This window comes from Manis javanica, chromosome 3, assembly GCF_040802235.1.
Source record: "Manis javanica isolate MJ-LG chromosome 3, MJ_LKY, whole genome shotgun sequence".
Taxonomy (NCBI): Eukaryota; Metazoa; Chordata; class Mammalia; order Pholidota; family Manidae; genus Manis; species Manis javanica.
In genome coordinates, this window is record NC_133158.1 from 194,211,098 (window position 1) to 194,236,609 (window position 25,512).

Consider the following 25,512-nt stretch of genomic DNA (forward strand, 5'->3'; position numbering starts at 1 on the left):
CGACACTAATATAAAGCTGACTACTACATTAAATGCCTTGTAAGGAGGGAGTTGTTAAGGATAAGGAATTATGGGCTGAGATTCTTTGAATGTTCACAGCATTATTTAATCAGTAGAACTTTGACTACATTGGGATGTGGTTTGCCAACTGGCAAGCCTATTTCAGGTATGCACAGACTATGCACCAGCTCTGGGGATAGGAAGGTAGTCTAAGAAAAAAATGGTCTTATGTGCTGAAATGAACCTATAAAGTTGAGCAGCATTTCCCAAAGTGTGTTCCATGGAACATTAATCCTTCATGAAAATGAGTCAGGTACAATTTACAATGCATGCTGGCACAATAAACATTCTAAGAACTCACATAAACTAGTTTTATCTTTGTTAACCCAGGATCCCCCAATTCCTTTGATTATAGAACTCCCCTTTTAAGTAACACCTATTATATATCCATTCCACAGATTACTTTGGGTAATGCAGAGCTAGTGTCCAGCAAAATATAATTTAGATAAAGTGGTGGTGCAAAGACATAATGGAGTTTAAAATTCAGGCTTAGTTATTCTTTATATCTGATGCTGCTGAAGCTCAATGCCCCAAAACTGAAATTACTACAATCATGGCTACTTAATGGAAATCATCTTTACTGCTGTATATTGTAGACTAGAAAGGGAAAAAAAGCTATGGGCCAGGGAGGAAAGTTCCCAAACCAAGTACACAATATTTGGGACTGACACTAGGCAGTGCTGTATCGATCCATGCACTCATTCAACCACATTTATTATGTCTCTATGTGTCTCAGGAAGTGCATTCCATGCTGAGGTTAAAACATTATTAAGATATCCCTGCCATTAAACATTGTCTGCCATGGAAATAAGGCACATAAAGACTTCACTCTATAAAATAAATATATGTAAGAGAGTCAAAGCACAAAAAAGTACTAAATTTTGCTGAGGATGAGGAGATAAACTTCCTAGAAGAAAAGATTTGTGAGGTGGGTCTTAATAGATACATGTCTCTTGTTAATGGACAGATTGATGTTTGTTAGATGAATAAAAAGACCTAGCCAGCCAAAGCATGTTAAAAAGCAAACATATAAAATGAATGGCATTCAGGAAGTGTAAATGATTTAGTATAACTGGTGTGTAAGGCTAGAGAAGGGACAGCAGGTTAAGAGACTGGCCAGTTACAGAGTGCCTTAAAGCCAGGCTGAGGAATCTGGATTTCATTATGCAGGATTGGGAAACCATCCAAAGAGCATTAAAGATAACTACTACTGCAGATGGGAGAAAGTGAAGACTGGAGACAGGGGGACCAATGAAGACACTAATTCAAAATTCTGGGCCAGAGATAATGAGGTCTAAGGCTAGACAGTGGGAATGGGGATAGGAAGGGAGGGAGAGATTTGAGAAATATCAGTAGGTAGAATCAACAGAGGTTTGTAACCAACTGGATATAGAGAAAAGGGAAGGAAAAAAAATCTAAGACAACTTCCAGGTCTCTGGTTTGGGTGACTAAGTAGATAGTCGTTCCAAACTCTAGAAGACACAGGGAGCAGGTTTCGGTAAGGAACTGAGTTTTGAACATAGTCAATGTGAGCTGCCTGTCACCCATTCAAGAAGAGATGCCTAGTGGGTAGCTGAATACATGGGTATGGAGCTCAGTGCAGAGGTATAGACAGGAAACTAAAAACTGGGGAATCCAAAGTATGTAGGTGGCAATGGAAGCCATAGGAGTAGGTGAGACTTTTCACAAACAAACAGAGAGCAAGGGGGAAGAGACTGAGGACAGAATGCTGGGGACCCCTAGCATGTCAAGGGTAGTCAATGGACTTGAGTTACTTTTCCATATTTCAAAAATCTTAACAAGAAATACATATGTACATAAAACAGGGCCAAGGAGGCGAGCTAAAATCTCATAACTGGTAGTTCTAAAAGGTAGTTCTTAAAAAAACAAGACTCTAGTGAACAGAATAAACAAATCCTTTTTTATAATTAGGGTGACTGGGGCATTATTTTAAAGCCTAGATTTGTATCAATTAAGTATGTTATCACTAGTTATTTCACATCCATTTTTCTTACTGGTGTCATATATATCTCTGGCTTAAAAAAATGGGAAAACAAAAATTCAAAATGCAATGGGAATGAAGTAATAAGAGTCATGAACCTAAAACAGGGCCTTGATAATAGTTTGGAAAACACCAGACTCGAGTTATTACAGGAATGAAACCGGGACAAGTATAAGAAATACAACTAAAGATAACTGATGATAATTGGTAATGGATTACATATAAGGTAAAAAGAACCGAAGTTAATCTCCCAATGTGAAGACAGTAAAATTGTGGAGGTGACAGACCTCAGGATGATCTCCATTTTCTATACACTTAGATATATTCAATTAAAGATAAAGGTCTGGAAAGAATACAGTTTCTTCTAGAGCTACAGATATTACTCAAATATTGGAATACAGATCAGAACTACTATCTGAGAGAGTAGGTATGGAGAACGTATTCTTTAGAATGAATCTGGAGGACATAAGAGTGGAGAGAGGAAAAATGTAGTAAATGAAAGTGCAGCAGACCCCCCTAATCCGCAGATGTTTCAAGGCCCCCAGTGGATGCCTGAAACCACGAATAGTACCAGGCCCTATATATACTATGTTTTATCCTCTATATACATACCTCTGATAAAGTTTAATTTATAAATTATGCACAATAAGAGGTTAACAATAACTTGGTAATAAAATAGAACAATTACAAAAACATACTACAGTAAAACTATGGGAATGTGCTTTCTTGCTCCCTCTCTCTCAAAATACCTTATTGTACTTTACCTGTGCTTCTTCTTGTGATGACATGAGATGATAAAATGCCTCCGTGATGAGATGAAGTGAGGTGAATGACGTAGGTGTCATGATAGCGTTAGGCTACCACTGACCTTCTGGTGATAGGTCCGATGATTTGCTTCAAGACCACGGTTGACCAAGGGTAACTGAAACCGTCGAAAGCGGAACCACAGGTAAAGGGGTCGACTATAGAATGGCCAGAGGAAGCTTCATTCTCAAGAGTAAAGAGTTTTTAGGAGAGAGTCAGCCTCACCAACACTGGTAGAGGAGAGGTTATGAGAGCTAGCAAGAGGAAAGGTGATGAAAACCTTCAGCACTGGCACCACAAGCAGTGAAACCTGGGAGAAAATATTGAGGCAGCAGCCTTACTAAACAAATTGAGAGTTCACTGCCTCTTCTCTATTCTATAATAGCACCTGCTTATTTCTCTTTTGCTGAACATGTTAATTAATTGTAATACAATTTATTTATGGTCTCATCTCTGAATTAAAGTATGAATTCACTGAGTATATGCTAATTCGAGTACCTAGCGAGAGCACAAGAATTTGTGGATGGGTTGAATGGCTCCCCATTCTACTCAGGGTAAAAGCTTTGCAACAGCAGCATGACCTGACATTGTCTGGCCATCTTCCCCTTTTATTTCTCTGATCTAAGTTCCCACTGCTCCCTTTTATTCTTTCTACTCTAGTCACACCAGCCTCTCTGATGCTTCTTAAACTTACTGGGTATGCTGCTGTCTTAATGTCTTTGCGATGGCTGTGTTCTCTGTGCAGAGAGTCTCTCTATGGATATTCTTCCCCATGATATTTACAAGGCTAATTCCCTTTCCTCCCTCATATTTCACTTTCTCAATAAAGTCTACTCTGACCACTCTATTTTAAATCTGCACAGTAACCCCCAACTCTAGTATTACTTTAAATGTTTCATGAACTGTACCCAACACTTTTTCATACAATACACAGTTTGCTTAGTGATTATGTTTGTTGTTTGATGTTTTCTCCCTCCGCTGAAATACAACCTCCATAAAGGCAGGGATCGTTACCTGCTTTTCTCACTGACCCATGTCCCAAATGCCCAGAACAGTGCCTGGCCCAGAGCAGAGGCTCAAAAAAAACTTCTTCAATTAATATAACAGATGAATCACAGGGACAGACAGAAAATGAGAGTCTATCAAAAGGGAGGGTGATACTTCTCAGCATTGTGAGTATCTAAGGATATTTCAAATTCAGGTATTTAAAAAATCTAGAGGAGGAAGAAAAAGCTGATAAGGAGGAAGTCAATGGAAAGCATAGAGACTTGCCACAGGTATGACTGTGGCCTTGGAGAAGAAAGTAGGAATATGGATGGGGAAGAATAAATGGACACCTCTAGGTGAGAAAGTTGGAAAAGCGAAAACCTGATGCTTCGCAGTCTCTTCCATCAAGCAGAATGCAGTATCAAAACTCCTAAAAAAACTCGGAATTTCACTTAAGAACTACAGTAATGAAGTTGCTTTGTAATTTAGCCTATTAAAGAGCAGAAATGAAAAGCTATTAAATGTTCACATTTTTGATATAGATGAGAGCTTAAAGAATCTACAAAAATAAGTCTTTTCTTGTCTGGGAAAAACTACAAATGATAAATCAAGAATAGGATTATCAGAATTTCTGGTGGGGACTTCTGTTCCTTACTGAAAATTATTTGAAGAGATTATGTCCAATATAACAAACAAAGAAATTTCACTAAGAAAAAGTGGCTTCATTTTGATATATTATTTCTCAAGGTTTTATATCCTAAGAAAAGAGGTCTTATTTCCTAAGACAGAGCAAGCTAGAAGAAAGGCACTGAAAGCATTACAGATTGGCACCAGAAGCACTGATATCCATTTTGGGACATTAGTCAGGCATAATTACTGAAGTTTTAATATGGTGATTATGCCATTAGATGATGACCCTCTGGCTTACTATGGGAAAATAATGAAATTCTTCTGCTCTCCTCATTAATAAAGGATAGGGAGTTTTGATGAGAAAGAGGTAAACACAAATTTTAACTGAAGAAAAAGTTAAATTATCTTCTATAAAGCTAACATTTAAACAAGCCGAACATAAACTGACAATCCTAACTAAAAGTAAATAATATCACTCTAAGAGTTTTTGTTGTCTGTCACATTCTTCTTTTTCAATTTTTTTCTTCCTTCATGCATTTAAAATCAATGACAAGAGCAACAAACTACGAATACAGTCTCCCTGTACTCTCTACTGTCAAAATAGTCCCTTACCTATTATACTAGCTCCCACGGAGTAGCCCAGTGAGCCAAACCCCGTACAGGATATGTTATGTACACTAATCTCTTTGGAAGTTTTAACAGTGTCATTTTACATAAAGAGATTCAGAAAGATCAGGTAGTTTGACGAGGTAGTAAATAGCAATATTGCTGGCTGAATCCAGATCACCTGGACAACAGGGCCTTTGTTTTCTACTGAGAATCCTGGCCCTTTAGCATCATACTAATACATTTAATTTGTCAACATTTTAAATATTAGTAAACAACACCCAGTATAATTTGAAGTGAACTATCTGCAAAAACCCCACAAAACCCTGTATTTTATATAGTTATTATTATATAATAAGCTATATAGCACATACTTAGTTTAGATTAATACTTTGAAACAATGTATTAGAGTAAAATGGCATCTTTGACCAAGAACCTTTCAGCACAGAAACTAAAATTCCTGAAGAAATAAGAACCTCTGGCATTTGAAAAAAAAGTAGAAAAATCTCAGGCAGGCAATATTTATAGAAGTATAAACATTTACCAATGAAAATGTATTTATACAGCAAAACCGGCAAAATAGGGATTAGCTATACAATAAGAACTGCCCAACTTTTCCATATCTCAAGGAAAAATATCAAAACACAAATATTATTTATTGTTTATAATATTACAATCCTGCTTCAATCTTGTAACCAAAGGGGGAAAAAAAATCAAAGATAAAGCAGTGTTTTCTGTATAACCTAGGTATTCATAGAGAATGGACTACATTATCATTAACATTTTATTATCTGATCAATGGTGTTGCAGTTATCAAAATATATACACCCATAAAATAACACTGTATTTATATAGTTATGCCTGCAGTTGACCTTGTTGGTTGACTGACTCACCTGATCCCCTTCCACCAACCTCCTTCCTACCTTACCCATTTCCACTCCAGGTTTCCTCTACTAGCTAAAGGGGACAGTGTGACACTGTTTCAGCCTGTACAAGTCAAGCAAACATCTATTGGAAAGCTTCTGGAAAAGCTTTTTTCTTGCTAAGAGAGACAGACATTCCAGTAACTTCCCTTCCCCTCTGCCACACCATTCTTCAGAGCCATCTCGTGACTGTAAAGAAAGGCAAAGACAGTCACAAAGATGCTGATTCCGATTATCACTGGCTCACCTACCTCTGGACTTAACATGAGAAAAACAAACTTCCATTTAAGTCACTGTTTGTCAGCTATTCTATTACTTGCAGACAAAAGCATCCTTTATCAAACATGTTACAGAACTTTAAAGCTGATCGGAACATGGATTAGGAGCTGGTCAGTTGCCTGATACAATCATTCATTCATTTGTTCAAATGGTTAAATGCTTACTTTATTTCAGGCTTAGTGTTAGGTTTCAGGGAAAGAAACTTAAGATTAAAAAAAGTGTCTCTGAGTTTGAGGCACTCATACTTAACATGAAAGAGAGAGAGGTGTAAATATGACAAGTAAACCTCAATGATAGCACAAAGAGGAACCAAGAAATGCTTTTTGTTGTTGTTGCAGAAGTCAAAGTCTAGGTTAAAGTCAGAAAACCGTAAGACCAGCCAGAACCAGTCCTGCTCTGTCCTCTCCAAATGATAAATGTAAAACAGGCGAGGAGGGAGAGATCTGGAAAGAAAGCAAGAATGTCAGACACTGGTGAGGTTTTCTGGTAAAGGCCCTGAACTACCCACTCTGGTTTTTAAGATCAGTTGCAACTACAGGTGAGGAGGGCAGCTACAGAGCCCCTTGAAGATCTGGAGTGCACAGGGATAGAGAAACCTAGCACTTCCTGCCTGGAACCTGAGAGGAAGCAGCCTCCAGGTATTGTCTGCATCATGGTAGCACAGGAGGCGCAAAAAAGCACTCTTGCCCATGTTACCTAAAGCAGAGTGGGCCTGCAACAGCTTCACTCATACAGACTCAGATGGTCTGAGAGAGTCGGCAGAAACAGAGTGGGGGTACCTATGCTGGAGAAAACGAGAGAAAGCATAGACCTGAGGAGGAGATGAAAATGCAATGCTGAGGACCAGTAAGCGGGACCCCTGGTATTTCAGGCGATGCCAGCATGAGGGACAATGATGCCTGCCCACCAGATGCATGATGGTCTCAATGATGCCAGCCTGGGTAAATGCTGAGGACCAGACTCTCCTGCCAAAACCATGGCTACGCAGGCCAGAAGGCAGAGGTTCACCCTTTAGAGAAAGTGGGCCACTGGACAGGGAAGAATAAAAAAATTGGTTGGATTTACCCCAATCTATTGTGTGTTTATTGAGAAATTCCTAAGGCAACTGAAGTTTGTCACTACCAGGTGTAATAGGCTGAAATTTGAAATGCGGTTTAATCTTTGCATATGTGAACTTACAGCCTAAGCGTTTATATTGCTATGTAAGGTTCCTACATATATTTTGTCTCGAAAAAATGTTATCGTTGTCATCATCTATGCTACCTGAACTTGACTTTCAGAGAATATAGACAGCATGTGCTACACACACACACACACAAACAAACACACACACACATCCACACACACATAAAGACAGGCAACAAAGGAGAAACCTATGTTTGGATAAAAATTACCCTGCTTATTTTAAATTCTGAACTTTATAGACTCAAAGTGTAATCTGACTGGAAATCACCAAGGATTGAAGTTTCTACCTCCTAAACGTCTCCCCAGTCTATTTTCCCCAACCCTATGACCAGTGTCTTAGCTCAAAAGTTCATCATCTCCTGGCTGGACAATTTCACAGTGCACACATCCATATATCTTCCATACTGCCACAGAATCATTTTTCTAAAATGGCTCTGATCAGCTCATTTCCCTACTTAATCTTCCTCAACTTAGTAACACAAAGGCTGTCATTATCCGTATCTGCCTAGCAATCCAGCTATAGTTCATTCATCCTTCATACACAAAATTCAAGAATCTCTCATACAGTATGCAGCTCTACAAGCAACTGAACTTTGCATATAACAAAAGCTAAAGAACTTACTATGTATTAGTCATTGTAAGCAGTATGTACTACACATTTAATTGTCACAACTACCCTATGAAGTAGGAAATATTATAACCACTTTACAGGAGAAAACTGAGGCATGAGAGGCTTCCAATAAACAGAAGTTAGATTTGACTCCAGAAAGTCTGGGTCTACAGAGTTCACTCTCTTAAACCGTATGCTCTACCTATGGCCTTAACATAGTCGTCTCTGTGCCCAGAATGCCTTTCTCCCTTATGAACTCCCATACATCTTTCCAAAACCAACTCAAATGCCTCCTTCTTTAACTATAAAGCCTTTCCTCAGCAGGACAAACTTTCACTCTTTTCTGTACTTCCATCTTCTTTGGTACTGCACATATCATGCCATATTGCAATGATCTGTTGACAGGTGTGTCTCCTCAGCAGAGTGTGAGGTCCTGAAGGACAGGAACGAACTAATTTATCATTATGTCCCTCTCATCATTCACAATGCCTTCCAGAACAAGCATTCAGTAAACATTTACTGAACTGAATGAATTTCAATAGAGGTAATAGCTATTTTTATTCCAAAACATTTCAAACTGTCCCTCAGTTTTGCAATAAAGAATTCTATACACTCATCTCTAAAAGCTGGCAATAAATGTTTAAATTATCCTGACAGAATCTATTAGTGTCTCCCAAAACCAATACACTGTACGTAACATCCAGCTCAGTGTGGATTTCAAAATGTAATGCTTATCATACATCAACTCCTAGAAAAATCTGTCCCCCAGACTACCTCCTACTAGTAGGAAGTAGGAAGCAAATCAGAACTTAGATGAAGAACAAAGGAAGACCTCAGCACAAAGAAATAAAAGAAGTATGATCTCCATAATTGTGACCCTTTAATTAAAAAATCAGTTAAAAACTGCTATGTAGTACTGCAGCACTAATGAAATTCTCAGTCAGTGGATAGTTATTGTTAAGACTAGCTTCATATCCTTTGTTTCCTTTAATTCTCATTCACTTGTCATATATCTGCCTTATGTCAAGAACTGTGCTACAAGTTGACTAAATGATTGGGGCTGAATAAACTAACAATTGTAGAGTGTGGTAAGCTGGAGTTAGGTTCAGGGTACTATAGCAGCAAGGAAAAGAAATACCCCAGTCAGAATGGACAGAGCTGGAAGGATGGAGGGTATGCATACAAAAATAAAAGCATGTAGGAAATGCTATTCCTTTTGGAAAAAGACTTAAAAATGGGTATTTCAAATCAGTAGTGGTCAGTTATTGCTCGTATTTCCAGGTGACTCTGTCACATCAAACACAACAGTTAAAACATTGCTCTTGCCTAGTCATGTACATGTTATGGGACACCATCCTACACCAGATAGTATAAGCCAAGGTAAATGGAGGAAATCCTTCCCTCAAAGTTGATTGTTCCTTTAGTTTTAAGGCCAAGCTATTTAAGGGACAAAAAAAGAGACAGAACCAGATAAGATGGGAAGAATAATATATCCTAACTAATTTTTACCTTGCTTTTTCATATAAAAAATACTCAGAAAGATCGCATACACATGCACACATACATACTCAGATCTCTCACACACACACACACACACACACACATACACACTGACTAAAATGATCACTAAAATCAAAATCAGCAAGTTTCAGTCAAAACTCTTGAAACAGTTATCAAAAAGAAGAAATCATCTCTTGACCTTTAATAATTCTATACATTCTTCATAATACAGAGGAATAACATTTTACTTAGGACTCCCCACAGTACAATTAGTTTTTAAGCTACATAAGCTACATAAAAATTTATAACAAAATCACAACAAAGGCTTAGGAGAAAAGGACCTGGTCATTTCTACTTCCAGTTGAACAAAAATGGCTACTTCTACTATTGACTAAATACCATAATATATTTTCATATATTTCAGAAGAACTAGCAGCCTTAAACATGCACTATCACCTTCATCTTCTCCACATAACTTTTCTTGTCCATTAAAGTTATTAATTTATGTGAAAAGCCCTCAGGAATGCATCTGTGTCACAGCTATTTAGAGAGGTTAGTTTAACAACTATTTCCTCTACCCAACCCAAATATTAATTCAGTCTTGCAGAAATAAATTACTATATCTTAAATTATTCTCAGCAACCTTAAATGATAGTATCTTGCAAACAGAAAGGGGGGAAAGTTTTGCTCAAACTACAATGCACTATTTTATAAGCTTGTAATCTAATTTTTTAAAGCAATCAGGTCAGTAAAAAAAACATTAAAATATTCTGGCAGGAATATTTTCATCTTCTCCTACTTGATGTACATGATAAAATCTAACTAACCACTATGACATCACATAACATGGCCTCAATCTAACTTCCCCTTATTTTCCTATTACTATACAACAAAAAATTGCATATTCTTTCCAAGCTGCTCACCGACTACCCAGTGAATATAATTTGCTTTAAAGCTTTGTTTATTCTGTGGTTACAAGCAAGGACCATGGAGTCCGAAAGCCTGGATTTGAGTCTTGCTTCCCCATTTACCAATACTGTCACCTTGGGCCAATTATTTAGCCTCGTTGCCTTAATCTCCTCATATGTAAAATGAAGTTAACAGCATACCTACCTCATACAGTTAAAGAATCAAATAATATAAAGCATGCAAAAGCTCTGCTACATTCTGAATATTTGTCTCCCCTCACATGTTGAAATCCTAATCCCCAAAGGTAATGTTATTAGTAGTTGGGACCTTTGGGAGATGCTTAAGTCATGAGGGTGAGCCCTCAAGAATGCGGTAAGCCTTATAAAAGGAGGCTCCAGAGAGATGCCAACCCCCACCATGTGAGGATGCACTGAGAAGCCTGTGACCCGGAAGAGCTCTCTCACCTGACCAGCCTCCAGAACTGGACTTCAGCCTCAGGAACCATGAGAAATCAGTTTGTCATTTATAAGCTGCCCAGTCTGTGGTACTTTATTACAGCAGCCCAAATGGACTAAGACAAACTCTTAAAAGTAACCATGGCTAAGTGCTGAATAAATTTTGGCTATTGTTATCAACATCATCAGTGGCTCCCTCTCTCCTCCGCAGGTATCTCCTCCATCCATCTACATCTACTCAACTTTTAGCTCAAAAAATTATCACTTCTAAGAAGTCTCCTTTAAATAAATGGGTTTATAAAAATCCTGCCATCCTCTAAACTTGTATAACAATTAGGATCCATAGAAAGGCAGTATTTGGTCCTGATCTTAAATAAATTAACTATGCTTCCCATAAAAAGTTAATTAACTATCAAGGTATTTATCTTGCTTTGCCAAGTGAAGCATAAATTACCTTAACATGAAATACATATCCTATAATTTCTGTATTGGGCAAAGAACTCAGCACAGCGCATGCACAGTGTAAGCACACAGTAAGTATCTGCAGAAGCAGTTAATGCAACACACACACACAACTGATGGCTTGTTTCCTACCTTAGAAAATGTTGGAGAAAAACCTAAATTGTAACCATGAGGTTTTTAGACTGTCTTTAAAAGTGATCAACACATAAAACCTAAATGCAGAGGGAAAAAAATGTGTTTCCTGATTTAATTTTCAGACATACTACAAGAACGTCCATCCTCAAGGGACAAGTACATTCCTGCACCTAATTGGAGTCACTGGCAGAACCAAAGCAGAACAGAATGATGAAAAAAAAAAGAAAAAACAAAATTTAGAGTCTCTTCTCTCTATAATCTGGAAGTAATTAACAAGAAATTCAAAAGATGTTAACACTTTATTTTGGCAACATGTTGAACACACAGATCCTGCAGTGCAACCTTGAAGCTAGAATCTGATTCAGCTCAACATTGACTGAGTGCCTTCTATTTTTATATAAATCCCACCATCTCTTGTAGCATTTTTAATCTCTACCGTTTATTCAGACAGTTATCCATAGAAACTTTTTACTCTTCATTTCACTCTTAAATATACATGTCTCATCTTCAGCACAGGTTACAAATCCTTTCTTATAAAGCATGGATCATGACTCCTACTTTTTAAAATTAACTCCAGTATCTGGTAAAATGTTTTGCACATAATAGAACCTCAAATATTTGTTGTGACTGAACAGAAACTTACAGTTGATACCCCTGGGTGAGTACTAATTTAGCTGAATCTGTTGAACCACATACTGAGTGCCTATGTATACCAGGCACTTTACACATATCACTGAATGGGCACCACAATCCTTTAAAGTAGATAAAATCTCTTTTACAAATTGGGCAACTGAGGCTTTAAAGAGCTTAAGAAATTTTTCCAAGATCCTGCAGCTACATGAACCTGTGATTTCAATCCATGTCTGATTTCTAACTGCTTCTCTTTCCACTAAGCCATACTGCTGCTCTAAAAGAAGTGATCTTGAGAAACATGGTTGAGAGGCCTAGTATAATATTGACATGTCTTCTCAAATTTCAGGAAAAACTAAAGTAGGTTTAGACAAGTGAAATGACTGACCTAAAATTAGTTTTTCTAAAAAAAATTTTGAGAACATTTACAGCAAATGTCTTGGGCTATCAATCTTTTACAAATGACATATGAAAATCTCACTCTTCATTTACTTCTGGAGTGCTTAACAAAAGGTATAGAACCTACTGCTTAGGTGTTAGGCTCTGACTTGACCTTTGATTTCTGAGCAGGTGTGTGAGACTAAGCTTTGACCTCCAACTTGTAAATAGGGGTGAGCAGAAAGGCTGTAAAAAAGATGCACTATACACTATAGTATAACATATTATATATATACATACAATGTACTATAGTATGCTATAGCAAGAATCTTCTCCTTACTTTTATTAAGGTTTGCCAACTCCTCTACTTGCTAAGTAGACTTTATGCTAAATCTAAAGTCAAAGAAATGAAAAATGTACATTTGGCCTTTTTTTCAAAGGCAAAGGGTTTCTTTAGCTTATGAAGTCAACCAAGAAATGCTCAGCCAGCACCTATTATGCCCAGTGTCAGGCACGAATAACAAGAAGGTAAGATACAATACCAGAAACACTAACCATAAAAAAAAAAATTGACAAATGGGCTTCCACCAAAATTAAAAACTTCTGCTCTTCAAAAGACAGCTAAGGGAATGAAAAGATGAACAACAGACTGGGAGAAAACATTTGGAAAGCATTTATTTGATAAAGGATTTATTTATATCCAGAACATGTAAAGAACTGCCTAAACTCAAAACAAAAACAAACAACCCAACTTTAAAAAAAGCTAAAGATCGGGGTGCAAGTTGTAGCACCCCAAAATCTCATGACTATAGACTATCTATGGTTAAAAGAACATATGGGATGTGAACAGATCCCAGAAATGGGCTGCTTTAATTTGTCTGATGGTTCAAGTACAGTTGGAAAATATCCATCATATTATAGATAAATTTTCACAAATGCCTAGGGTGCCTAAATGGTTTTCTTGGCTTCACTGGAGATGGCTGGTAATTATAGATTTGCTTTGTTTATGTCACCGTATTCCTATAATGTTAATATGTGTGTGCAAATTAGTTAGTAGTTTAAAACCTATACATACTTAAGGTACTATACAAGAAGATATGTCAAAGAAATAATCAATCCTCCCAAGTTTCCTTCATATGCTACATCTATAGCTTTTCTTCTTCCTTCCTAATTACAAACCTTAAATAGAATTCGTGCCTCATATCGAATTTACCGAGTATCATAATTCCTCCAGGTGGTAAAGATACCTCGAGACAAGTGCTGGGCATAGAAGCCAGAGGGCATAAATCTGCAAAGAAGTAAAAAGCTAACCTTTGCAAACAATATGGCTTCTCTCTCACTTACCAACTTTACATTTCCCTGTATGGCCCCGGAAGATGACTGGTTAGCCAGAGACGGGTAAGATTCCTCAAGGGAGGAACAACCTAAGACAGGCACAGTCGCAGGGGGGCCATCAGGTGAGAATTTGGGGATCAACAGAGGTGAGGCTCAGAACCTCACCCCCCCTGCTTTGAGAGAAATCTTCTGCATCCGTGGATGTCTTGCTGCCCTTGTCTAGCCTGGATTAATACTTAGTCCATAGGCACTCACCTGATCATCTGATCATCTACATTTGCCTTCTTACAGCACTAAACTATGTTTTCTACCTTTATCTTGCATCTACCTACCACTTCAGCATTTTATTAAAAATAAAAATAATAATAATAATAGGAGAAATGTGGGATCAACATATAAATCAAGTACAAAAATCAAATGAATATTCATATTTGACCTGATGGTTTATAGGTCATATTGCATGATCAAAACCGAAAGTTTCTGTGATGAATGCCCTTGTACTGTTCACCATGTAAGAATTTATTCACTCTGTAAGAATTCGTTCACCATGTAAGAACTTGTTCGTTATGCTTCAGAAGATTGGAGACTGACGAGAATTAGGCTTGAGATGGATTAATGATTGTACATTGAGCATTGACCCCCCTATACTGAATTTTATTGTTGTTAACAACCATTTGATCAATAAATATGAGAGATGCCCTCTCAAAAAAAAAAAAAAAAAAAAAAAAAAGAATGCAGGAGCCCGGTTTGAAAAAGAAAAAAAAAAAAAAAAAAAAAAAAAAAAAAAAGCTAAAGATCTATACAGACACTTCATCAATGAAGACATATGATTGACAAATGCATGCAAAGATGCTACATTAGACCTTGGGAAAATAGAAATTAAAACCACAACAAGATACCATATATTTATAAGAATGGATCTCATACCAGGTATTGATGAGGACGTGAGGGACAAGAAGTCTCAAACATTGCTGGTGGGAATGTAAAATGGCACAAGCATGTTGGAGAATAGTCTGGAAGTCTCTTAAAAAGTTAAACATATACCTACTATATGATCTAACCATTCCATTCCTAGTTATTTATCCTATATAAGTGAGAATATATGTCCATGCAAAGACTCATACATGAATAGTCACAGAAGCTTTATTTCAAATAACCTGAAACTAAAACAAACAAAAACCCAATATCTATCAATAAACATACTGCTGCACATCCATATAATGGAATTATCACTCAGCAATCAAAAAGAATGATTAATACATACAGTAACATGGATAAATCTTAAATTATGCTGAGTAAAAGAAGCCAGGAAAAAGAATACAAAGTACATAATTCCATTTATGTAAAATTATAGTAAATATGAAGAAATGTATATTGATGGAGAGCAAATCAGTGGCTAGGGATGGAGGCAGGGGAAGCAGTGAATGGCAAGATCAAAAGACTGAGACAGGGAATGAAGAAAATTTCAGGGGTAATAGGCTCATTATCTTGACTGCAGTGACAGTTTCATGGATGTATACAAGTCAAACTTAATATATAAACTTTAAATATGAACAGTTTTTGTATATCAATTACAGTGATTAAAGCAATTAAAATACCTCAATAAAACTATTTAAAATGTAATTGAAAAGATAAGACATATTTGCCAAGTTAAAGAATAAAAAATCTATGTTATGTATCCTCTAAGATGGCCCCAGTGATCCCTGCCTTTTGGTATTTATTCCAATGTGTAATCTCTCCTTGAATGTGGACTGGATTTAATGATTTATTTCTAGGGAACAGAATGTGCAGAGGTGAAGGGATGTCACTTCCAAGATTAAGTTACTTCAGTGGCTTCTGTCTCGGACTCTCCCCACAGACTTGCTCTAAGCGAAGGCAGCTGCCATACTGTGAGCTGCCTATCTGTGGAGAAGCTTGTAATACAAGGAGGGAGGCCTCCAGCTAAAAGCTATCAAGGAACTAAGGCCCTCAGTCCAACAGCCTTCAAGGAACTGAACACCTCGGCCCAGTAGCCTGCAAGGAACTAAAGCCAACACCCATATGACTGAGTTTGGAAGGAAATCCTCTCCCTGATGTGCCTTTGATGAGAATGCGGCCCTGGCCAATAGTCTGACTGCAACCGCACGTGAAACTTTTGCCCAGAGTGGTACCTAACTAAGCCATGCCTGAATTCCAGATCCACAGAAAACTTGAGATACCATTTGTTTCTATACACCACAAAGTTTGGGCATACACAATGTGTTACACAGCAAGACAACTAATAAAAGATCTAAGTCACATTTATGTAAATGAGAGTCTTCAAAGCAATTTTATCCATTTAGAATACATTCAACTACAAACAGAATATTTGACTAAAACTGTATTCAACAGTCCAGAGGTAACGCAGTCCAAGGCTATTGCAGCATATCAACATGCCACCATAGACCCAAGTCCTTTTTATCCAGGCTCTGCCATTATTAAGGACTGGGTCTTCATCCAAATGCTTGTTACCTTAGGGTTGCAAATGACCTCATGTCCTTATCATGGAAAAGAAGAGGGAGGGGTTTCGCCTTTATCAGGAAAGTGAACTTACTCAGAAACCTTGAAGCCAGTCTTCCCCTTACATCTCAATTCATCAGAACCCTTAGTTGCAAGGGAGTCTGGAAATATGAGCTTTTTTTTTTTCAGTAAGACACATTGCTTCCTCAACAAAGTGTTTTGTTAATAAGGAAGGGGGCAATGTTTATTAGATAGCAGCTGGCAGTATGTGCCAAAGCAGTAAGTACATTTTATTATGGTAAAACCAAAAATATTACAGGAGCTCAGAGGAGGGTCAGAAAAATGTACACAATGGGAGCCTGAGAAGGTTTCTAAGAGGAGAGATGTTTAGAATTTGGCTAAGATGAAAGCAAGTAAAAGGGAATTCTCAAAGATGTTAAGAGCAAAAACAAAAAACCATAAATAAATGCAAAAAGCCCTAAAAGTAAGTTACTCTGCGTAAAGTTTTTAATTGCATAACTGAGTATTTAAAAAACAAGCTGAGTGATGAATATGCATTTGGTTCTTGGCAAAAAAAAAAAAAAAAAAAATTCAGCATCATGTTTAAGAGGTAAAACATGGGCAAAGGATCTGAATAGACATTTCTTCAAGGAAGATACACAAATGGCCAATAAACACATGAATAGATGATCAACATCAGTAGTCATCCGGGAAGCAGAAATCAAGAGATGCCACTTCAACCCACCAAGATGGTTTAGAACTAAAAAGTCAGGTAACAGTAAGTTTTGGAAAAGATGTGAAATTGGAACCTTCATACATTGCTGGTCAGAATGTAAAATGCTGTTGGCACTTTACAAAGAAGTCTGGAAGTTCTTCGAAGAATCAAACATAATGTAATGTTATTATATGACCCAGTAATTCCCAAGAGAAATGAAAACATATGTCCACACAAAAATTTGTACATGAAAGTTTATAGTAATATTATTTACAATAGTCAAAAGGTGGAAACAGCTCAAGTGGCCAACAAGTGACGAATGAATAAAAACGTGATACAGCCATACTGTGGAATATTATTTGTCCATGAAACTGAAGGAAGCACTGATACATACAACATGGATGAATCTTGAAAACATTATGCTAAATCAAAGAAGCCGGTCATGAAAGATACACATTATATAATTGTATTCATATGAAATATCCATGAGATTCCTGGGGCTGAGGGAGGCAGGTGGGCTGCTATCCCTACCTTCAAACCACCATCACTTTGCATCTAGATTATTCCAGTAATTTAATCTACCTGTTCTAGCTGCTTCCATTCTTTTTGTTCACTAGTGGATCAGTGCCTAATCCAAGTGCCTAAAACAGTATCTGGCTCACAGAGGACAACAGGTATTAAACAAACTTTCTGTTGCTGTTCTGGCCCCAAGTCCTGTGCTACTTTCCATTTTTTTCTCTTGATTTATTTTGTGGTTATCTATCCATCATGGTAAGAGAGGGAATGCCACTCAGCATCTAAACTCCCTTCCTATTTTGAGGAAGTGCAGCTGCCTCTACCACAGAAACTAGAAATCCCAATCATTTACACTCCCCCAGGTCCCCTAGCGATAGAGCATGGACACACGCTTGGACAATCACATGCACCTCCCAGGACTGTGACTGGTAGCTGGGACAGAAGTGTTTTGTTTCTTTTGGGGTTTTTTAGTGGCAGCAATATTTAGGTCTTCACGCAGTGCCAGAGGAATCATTTTCTGAGGTCAGCAAAATCAACAGAGGTAGGTGCAGTGTTCAGGGCCCTGGGGCAGCAGGCTTTTCACACTTAGGCTTCCTGGCATGATTTTGGCTGTGGTCTGGCTGTGTGCATTCCTTCAGTTCCTCACAACTTTTAGGCCCAGGTTTCTCATCTTTCCAGTGATTCTGCCAGCCCATCCTGTATCTGTCAATCAATTCCTTTTCTGCTCATGTCAGCCAAAGTTAGCTGGTGTTGTTTGTAATAAAATACTGGTTGAAAGGCTGCTTGCTTCCTAGATACATGAATCCAGGAGCAAAATTTTAAAAATTGATGTTTCAGGAGGGTTTCCAGTACAGAAATGCAATTCCACATAACCTCCAAACAGAAAAAAACTAATTTACTTCATTATTCTTGATTAAAGTTTCCTGTTCCTATCACCTTCCAGAATTAGGATCCTTCCCCTCTGCACCCCAAAACAAGTTTATAGCCATTTTCCTTTAAGTCCCATTTCCTGCCCATACTATAAATTCCACATGGTAATTCACTCCATCAATCTTGTAAAAGGATAAAAAATAGTTCATTAAAATGTGATGGAATCTTGCAGTACAGACTAAATACAAGCATACTTCAGAGATATTGTGGGGTCAGTTCCAGATAAAGCAAATAATGCAATAAAGTGAGTCAAATGAATTTTTTGTTTCCCAGCACATAAAAGTTACGTTTACACTATACTGTGGTTTATTAAGTATACAATAGCATTTTATCCAAAAAAATATATACATCCCTTAATTTTAAAATACTGTACTGCTAAAAAATGCTAACCATCATCTGTGCTTTCAGAGGTCTGGAATCTTTTTGCTGGTGGAGGTATTGCCTGAACGTTGACAGCCGCTGACTGATCAGTGGTGGTTGCTAAAGATGGGTGGCTTCGGAATTTCTTAAACTAAGACAACAATGAAGTCTGTCACGTCAACTGATTCTTCCTTTTACAAATGATTCCTCTATAGCACATGCTGCCGCTGTGTGACAGCATTTTACCTGTAACAGAATTTCTTTCAAAATTGGGAGTCAGTCCTCTCAGATCCTGCAACTGCTTTATCAAATACATTTATGGAATATTCTAAATCCTTTGTTGTCATTTCAATGATCTTCACAGCATCTTCACAAGAAGTGAATTCCATCTCAAAAGCTACTTTATTTGCTCATCCATAATAAGCAACTCTCATACGTTCAGGTTTGATCATGAGACTGCAGCAGTTCACCCACATCTTAAGTCTCACTTCTAAATCTAGTTCTCTCCTCAAAGTCATCCATGAAGGTTGGAATTAACTGCTTCCAGACTTCTGATTATATTGATATTTTGACCTCTTCCCATGAATCATAAATGTCCTTAATAGCACCTAGAAGGGTGAATCCTTTCCAGGTTTTCAATTTATTTTGCCCAGATCCATCAGAAACATCACTATCTAGGGCAGCTACAGCCTTACAAAATGTATTTTTTCAAAAACAATCTTTTTTTCTGACCAGTAGGTCTCAACGGTGGGCTTAAAATTTAGTAAACCATGTGCTTATCATCATATTCAGTAAACCAGGTTGTAAACAGATGTGCTGCCATCCAGGATTTGTTGTTCCACTTTTGGAGAACAGGCAAAGTAGATTTAGCAAAATTCTTAAGGACTTTTAGAATGGTAAATGAGCACTGGCTTCCACTTAAAGTCACCAGCTGCATTAGCCCCTAACAAGAGAGTCAGCCTGTCCTTTGAAGCTTTAAAACCAGGCATTGACTTCTCCTTTCTAACTATGAAAGTCCTAGATGGCATCTTCTTCCAACAGAAGGCTATTTAGTTTTCACTGAAAATCTTTAGTTTAGTGTAGCCACTGGCATTAAGTATCTTAGCAAGATCTTCTGGATAACTTCAGACCACTAGAACTTACCATCAGCAATAAGGCTGTTTCACGTTCTTATCATTCATGTGTTCACTGGAGTAGAACTTTTAATTTCCTCAAAGACTCCTTTACATTCACAACTTGGCCAACTATTTAGCACAAGACACCTAGCCTTCAGCCTATCTCAACTCTCCACATGCCTTCCTAACATAATCATTTCCGACTTTTGATTTAAAGTGAGAGATGTGTTACTCTTTCCCTTTTACTAAAACACTCAGAGGTCATTTTAGGGTTATTATTGGCCTAATTTCAATACTGGGTGTGTCTTGGGGATTAGGGAGGCCCAAGGAGAGGGAGAAAGATGGGGGAACAGCTAGTTGGTGGAACACATACATCATTGTCTAAGACTGCTGTCTTACATGGGCATGGTTAGTGGCACCCCAAAACAATCACAATAGTAGCATCAAAGATCATTGATCAAGATCACTATAACAACTATAATAACAATGAAAAGGTTTGATGTATTGTGAGAATTACCAAAATGTGACACAGAGACATGAAATAAGCAAATACTATTGGAAAAATGGTGCTGATACACTTGCCTGATGCAGGGTTGCCACAAACCTTCAATTTGTAAAAAACACAGTATTTGCAAGGTACAATAAAGCAAAGCACAATAAAATGAAGTACGAGTGTACATATTCTTGGAGGCAACCTAAGTTTTCTTCACTATCTGAATGAATAAACAATGGTACATCTTATTCAACAGAGTATTATTCAGCAATAAACAGAGATGAGCTATCAAGCCACCAGAAGACATGGAAGAATCTTAAATGTGTATTGCTAAGTGAGAGAAGCCAACCTGAATGGACTGGATGATCCCAACCATATGACATTCTGGACAAGGCAAAACTGCAGAGACAGTAGAAAAGATCAGTGGCTGATAGGGGTTAGGGGAGAGGGAAGGATAAAGGAGTAAGTGGAGCATAAAAGATTTTAGGGCAGTGAAACTGTTCAGTGTGATCCTGTAACAATGGACACATGTTATTTATGCACTCATCAAAACTCACAGAATGTACATCACAAGAGATGTGAATCCTAACATAAACCATGGACTTTAATTAATAATAAGGTATCAACACTGGTTCATTAATTGTAACAAAGGTACCACACTAATATGTCAAAAACAGGGGAAATTGTGTGTTTGGGAGTGATTAGGGGGTGGTACAGGTGTTTCCTGCTCTCTGAAAGTTTGGGTCATGACACTTTGCTTTTATGAAAGACCTACATTAATACCTATTTTTGATAACTGAAAGAAATACGAAGAGGATTTTCACTTTTACAAAAGAACATGAAAAACAAAAATAGCATTCAGAATTTGTTTTGTGGGGAGCCTTTACAGAGGCAGCATACACCCTGAGCAGTGAGAGTTGCCCCACCAAACTCCTTAAACCAGAACTATACTCAGCATTTCAGCATCAACCACCACAGCTTTGACCTGTCTGTGAGCATCTGTGCTTTATCTCAATTTATTCTGTGCATCCATCAGCAAGAAGTGTCCTAGGGTATCAGAAAAGCTTAAGAGAGGTGATATTTTTGGGTCTGGGAACACTACAAATTTTTCCATATAAATTAGTGATTACTTCTTCACTTTAAGCCATTTCAGCTTACAAAAGGTTTCACAGGAATGCTCTACTTTCCAACTGGGGAGGAGGTAGCACACGACACACACCTGTATTTGGGAACTCTCTACCTTCCCAACAATTTTTCTATAAATCTAAAAGGAACTAAAATACTAGAAAACAATATTATAGCCTGTGGGAAGATAGAAGTCAAAACACTCCAAAGTCCTTGTATTGTTTGCAAGAAAGAGATTTTGATTAGACTTTAAGTCTAGCAATAAATGTTAAAAATTTGATGGAAACTTAAATGAAAACAAGTAAAAAAAAAAAAATTTCTTTCTTACAAAGCAAATCTATTATTTTTAGCTGTGGTGGCTTACCTGAGATTCCAGAACCTCCAATTTACGTTTCCTGGCATGAAGAGCTTTACTTGGGAAAGCCCAATAATAATTAGAAGTTCCAATCCTCTCACAGTCAACCATACCATCATCAACTAAGCTTTGAAGAACTTCTTTAACTGACATGGCAGCTGAAAGAGATAATTTTTAAAGACTTCATTAAAATACATAAATAAAATTAAAAGGCCAGTAACAGGGGAAGCATTTGCAACAAATATTATAGATCAAAAGTTAGTAAGTTAACAATAAGGAGCTTTTAAAAATAATAACAAAAAAAGACAAGTATTCCAATAGAAAACAAAATCACATTAATGGGCTTCTACAAAATATCCATGAACAGTAAGCAAGAAAAATGTTCAAACTCACTAATAATTGAAGAAATGTAAAAAATAAAGCAATTAGATATGATTCTTGACTACCAAAAACACTAAAAAATCCTTTGATTTACGCATACCTTTTACACAGAAATTCCACTTTTGTAAATCCATCCAAAGAAAATAATGATGGATACGCATAAGGATGCTTTATCAAAGCACTGTTTTCAATAACAAAAAATTGGAAACTAGACTTCCAAATATTTTATTGTGATGAGATACTACGCAACCATTAAATTTACTATAAAAATGTTATATTTAATGGCATGGATATATATATATATACATTCAAAATGTATTACATAGGAAAACAAAGTTAAAAGATAAAATGCTCTAATGTAACAATGGTTATTTTTGAATAGTAGGGAAAAGGCAATTTCTATTTCTTCTTTTTTCTTATTTTTTTCCCAATAATGAACATGTATTGCCTTCTGGCTAAAAAAACAAAAACAAAATTATTTTGAAAAGTTAAACAATAAAAAATCTGGATGTTATGATTGGGGTAAGATTAAAAGTCAGAAAAAAGGTTTAAAAAAATAGCACATAAAAATGTGAAGTCATATTTCAGAAATGCTCAAAATTCATGAACAATTCTTATTTTCTATTAAATGAAACTATACTAAGAAATTATCCATATTTTAGTGTCCATTAAAACTTTTCCTAGGGCAGATCCTCAAATATAATAAAATCTATTAAAAAGTTAAAGATTTAATAAATCAAAAAATAAAATCAATACCAAATGTGCAAAACACTCAACGTCACTTATAAAGTACAGTAAGAAATGAAATGTCAAGGAATTCTAAAAATGAAAACACAGTTCTGAGAAATAAATATGAGTATCATTTGGTATGACCTTTCCTAAAGGCAATTTCAGAATACATACAGAAAACCTAAAACTACACCAGTCTTTATTTTCTATTCCATTTTTAAGGACATTTCCTAATGAAGTAATATGAAATGTGGAAAAAAATTTAAGGGTAGGGAGAGGAAAGGATGCGTAGAAGCACAGAGGATTTTTAGGGCAGTGAAAATACTGTGTATGATTCCATAATGAGAGATCCATGTCATTATACACTTGTCCAAAACCACAGAATGTCCAACACCATGAGTGAACCCTAATGTAATCTATGGACTTCAGTTATGATGTGTCATGCAGGTTCATCAACTGTAACAAATGTACCCAGTGAGTGATGTTGACAGGGGAATCTATGCATTTGTGGGGACAGGAGGTATATGGGAAATCGCTGTACCTTCCTCTCAATTTTGCTATGAACCTAAAACTGCTCTGAAAATTAGTCTTTTATATAAAAATTTTATGGATAGCATGTTAATTACCAATTAACATTAGCAGCAAACTTGGGGATAACCTAGATATTCAACAATTGGTAAAGGGTTAAGCAAATTGTGGTACAGTGGGTGGTCACAGAATGAAACATTACGAGATGCAGATGTTGTAGATCTTTTTTGTTTTAGAGCAAATGACTTAGGTCAACATAGATGATATAATGTTACATGAAAACATACATGAATATAAAACTGAGTATGTAGCATGGTTCCCTCTCAGAGAAATGGGCAGATACATACACACACTAATAGAATCTAAGAATAGACCCCAAAATACACAAAAATGTTAACAGCAGTGATCTCAAATAGAGGAGTTATGAAACAATTTTTCATTATATTCTCTATAATTTCCAAATCTGTTAAAACAAACATGTATAGCTTATACAACCAGAAAGTAAGGTTTTAAAAGTGATCCCTCAAAAGATAACCCTCAGAACCTGTGAATGTGACTGTATTGGAAAAAGGGTCTGTATAGATCTGTATAGATGTATTAAGGATCTCATGATGAAATCACCCTGGATTTAGGGTGTGTCTGAAATTCAATGATATGTGTCCTTGTAAGAGACAGACAGGGAGAAAACAAAGGGGAAAGCCACGTGAAAACAGAGGCAGAGATTAGAATGGTGGGTCTGCAAACCAAGTACTGCCGGCAGCCACCTGGAGCATGAGAGAAGCACAAAAGGGATTCCTCCTCTGAGCCTCTAGAAGGAACCAACCCTGTGGACAACTTGATTTTAGACTTCTAGCCTCCAGAACTATGAGGGAACACATTTCAATTATATCTAGCCACCAAAAAGTTTGTGGTTATTTGTTACAGCCAACTGTAGAAAACTAATACACTGTGCAAAGATACAAAGTCACATTTAATAAACGTTATAACACTCATGAGCAGTTTTTACTTATTTTGAAATAAAATTAGACCATAAATAAATGTTTGTAATTGTGTGTATGTACATGTGTGTGTCCATGGGCATGCATGCATATTCCATCTTAATTTTCCTAGAGCAGATATTCCAAATCCAAGAATCATGACTGTGGCGCAAAGAAATCATGTAATAAGGACTTAGAAATATTCTACATCGCTAGAAATTTATGTTTCCATAAGGTGAAGGACTACTGCAGAAAATACAACCAATAGTTCCCAAAATATGCCAGCACATCTTTGATACTTACTAATGCCTTTCTCTTTTGGAGCAATCTTCTCCATGTCTTTTAATTGAAATACGTCCTTCTGTTTAAGAGAGTTTTTAGAAGGAAATGAAAAGAATGTATTTATTTTCTACTATCTATTTATAATTACCATAATTATGTTCTTAAAACATTGTACTAAAATCTATGCCTACAAATGGACTATGCCATGGGATCAAGCATTTTAGAGCTAGAAGAAACTGCAATGATCTTGTTCATTTCCTTCAATAGAACTTAAGATGGACCAATTTTGCATGAACATACAAATCTTTAAAGCAATTGGAGAACAATGTAAAGGGCATCTTCCCACTGAAGTATAAAAACAAGTTATGGTGAATCATTTGTTAACATGAGAAAATCACCTTCTGACACTGATTTGAAGAAAACACTAACAGTTCTTTGCTTAGAATATATCATATGCCACAGATTTAGCAGTTCTAACTGAAAGCAAATGGACAACTGTTTTGATTACATTTATAGTTTGTCAAGATTTGTTTACATTTGGTTTCCTGGAAGAGCTATACCTAAACAACAGGAAAATTATATAATTCGTGGCTGCCTATCAACTGTTCTCCTATATGTGTTGCATGTCTACGATAGAC

The 25,512-nt window shown here is 36.7% G+C and overlaps 1 protein-coding gene across 2 annotated transcripts in view; it reads right to left on the reverse strand.

The window, feature by feature from the left end:
• The window catches only part of MND1 (meiotic nuclear divisions 1), a 90,979-nt gene that overhangs the window by 48,066 nt on the left and 17,401 nt on the right, over window positions 1–25,512 (reverse strand). For both annotated transcript variants that reach the window (XM_036998863.2, XM_036998867.2), the window contains exons 3-4: window positions 24,896–24,953; window positions 21,987–22,135 (exon numbers count right to left, since the gene is read on the reverse strand). In XM_036998863.2, coding sequence (XP_036854758.2) covers window positions 21,987–22,135; window positions 24,896–24,953 — 207 coding nt within the window. The remainder of the gene's footprint in view (window positions 1–21,986; window positions 22,136–24,895; window positions 24,954–25,512) is intronic.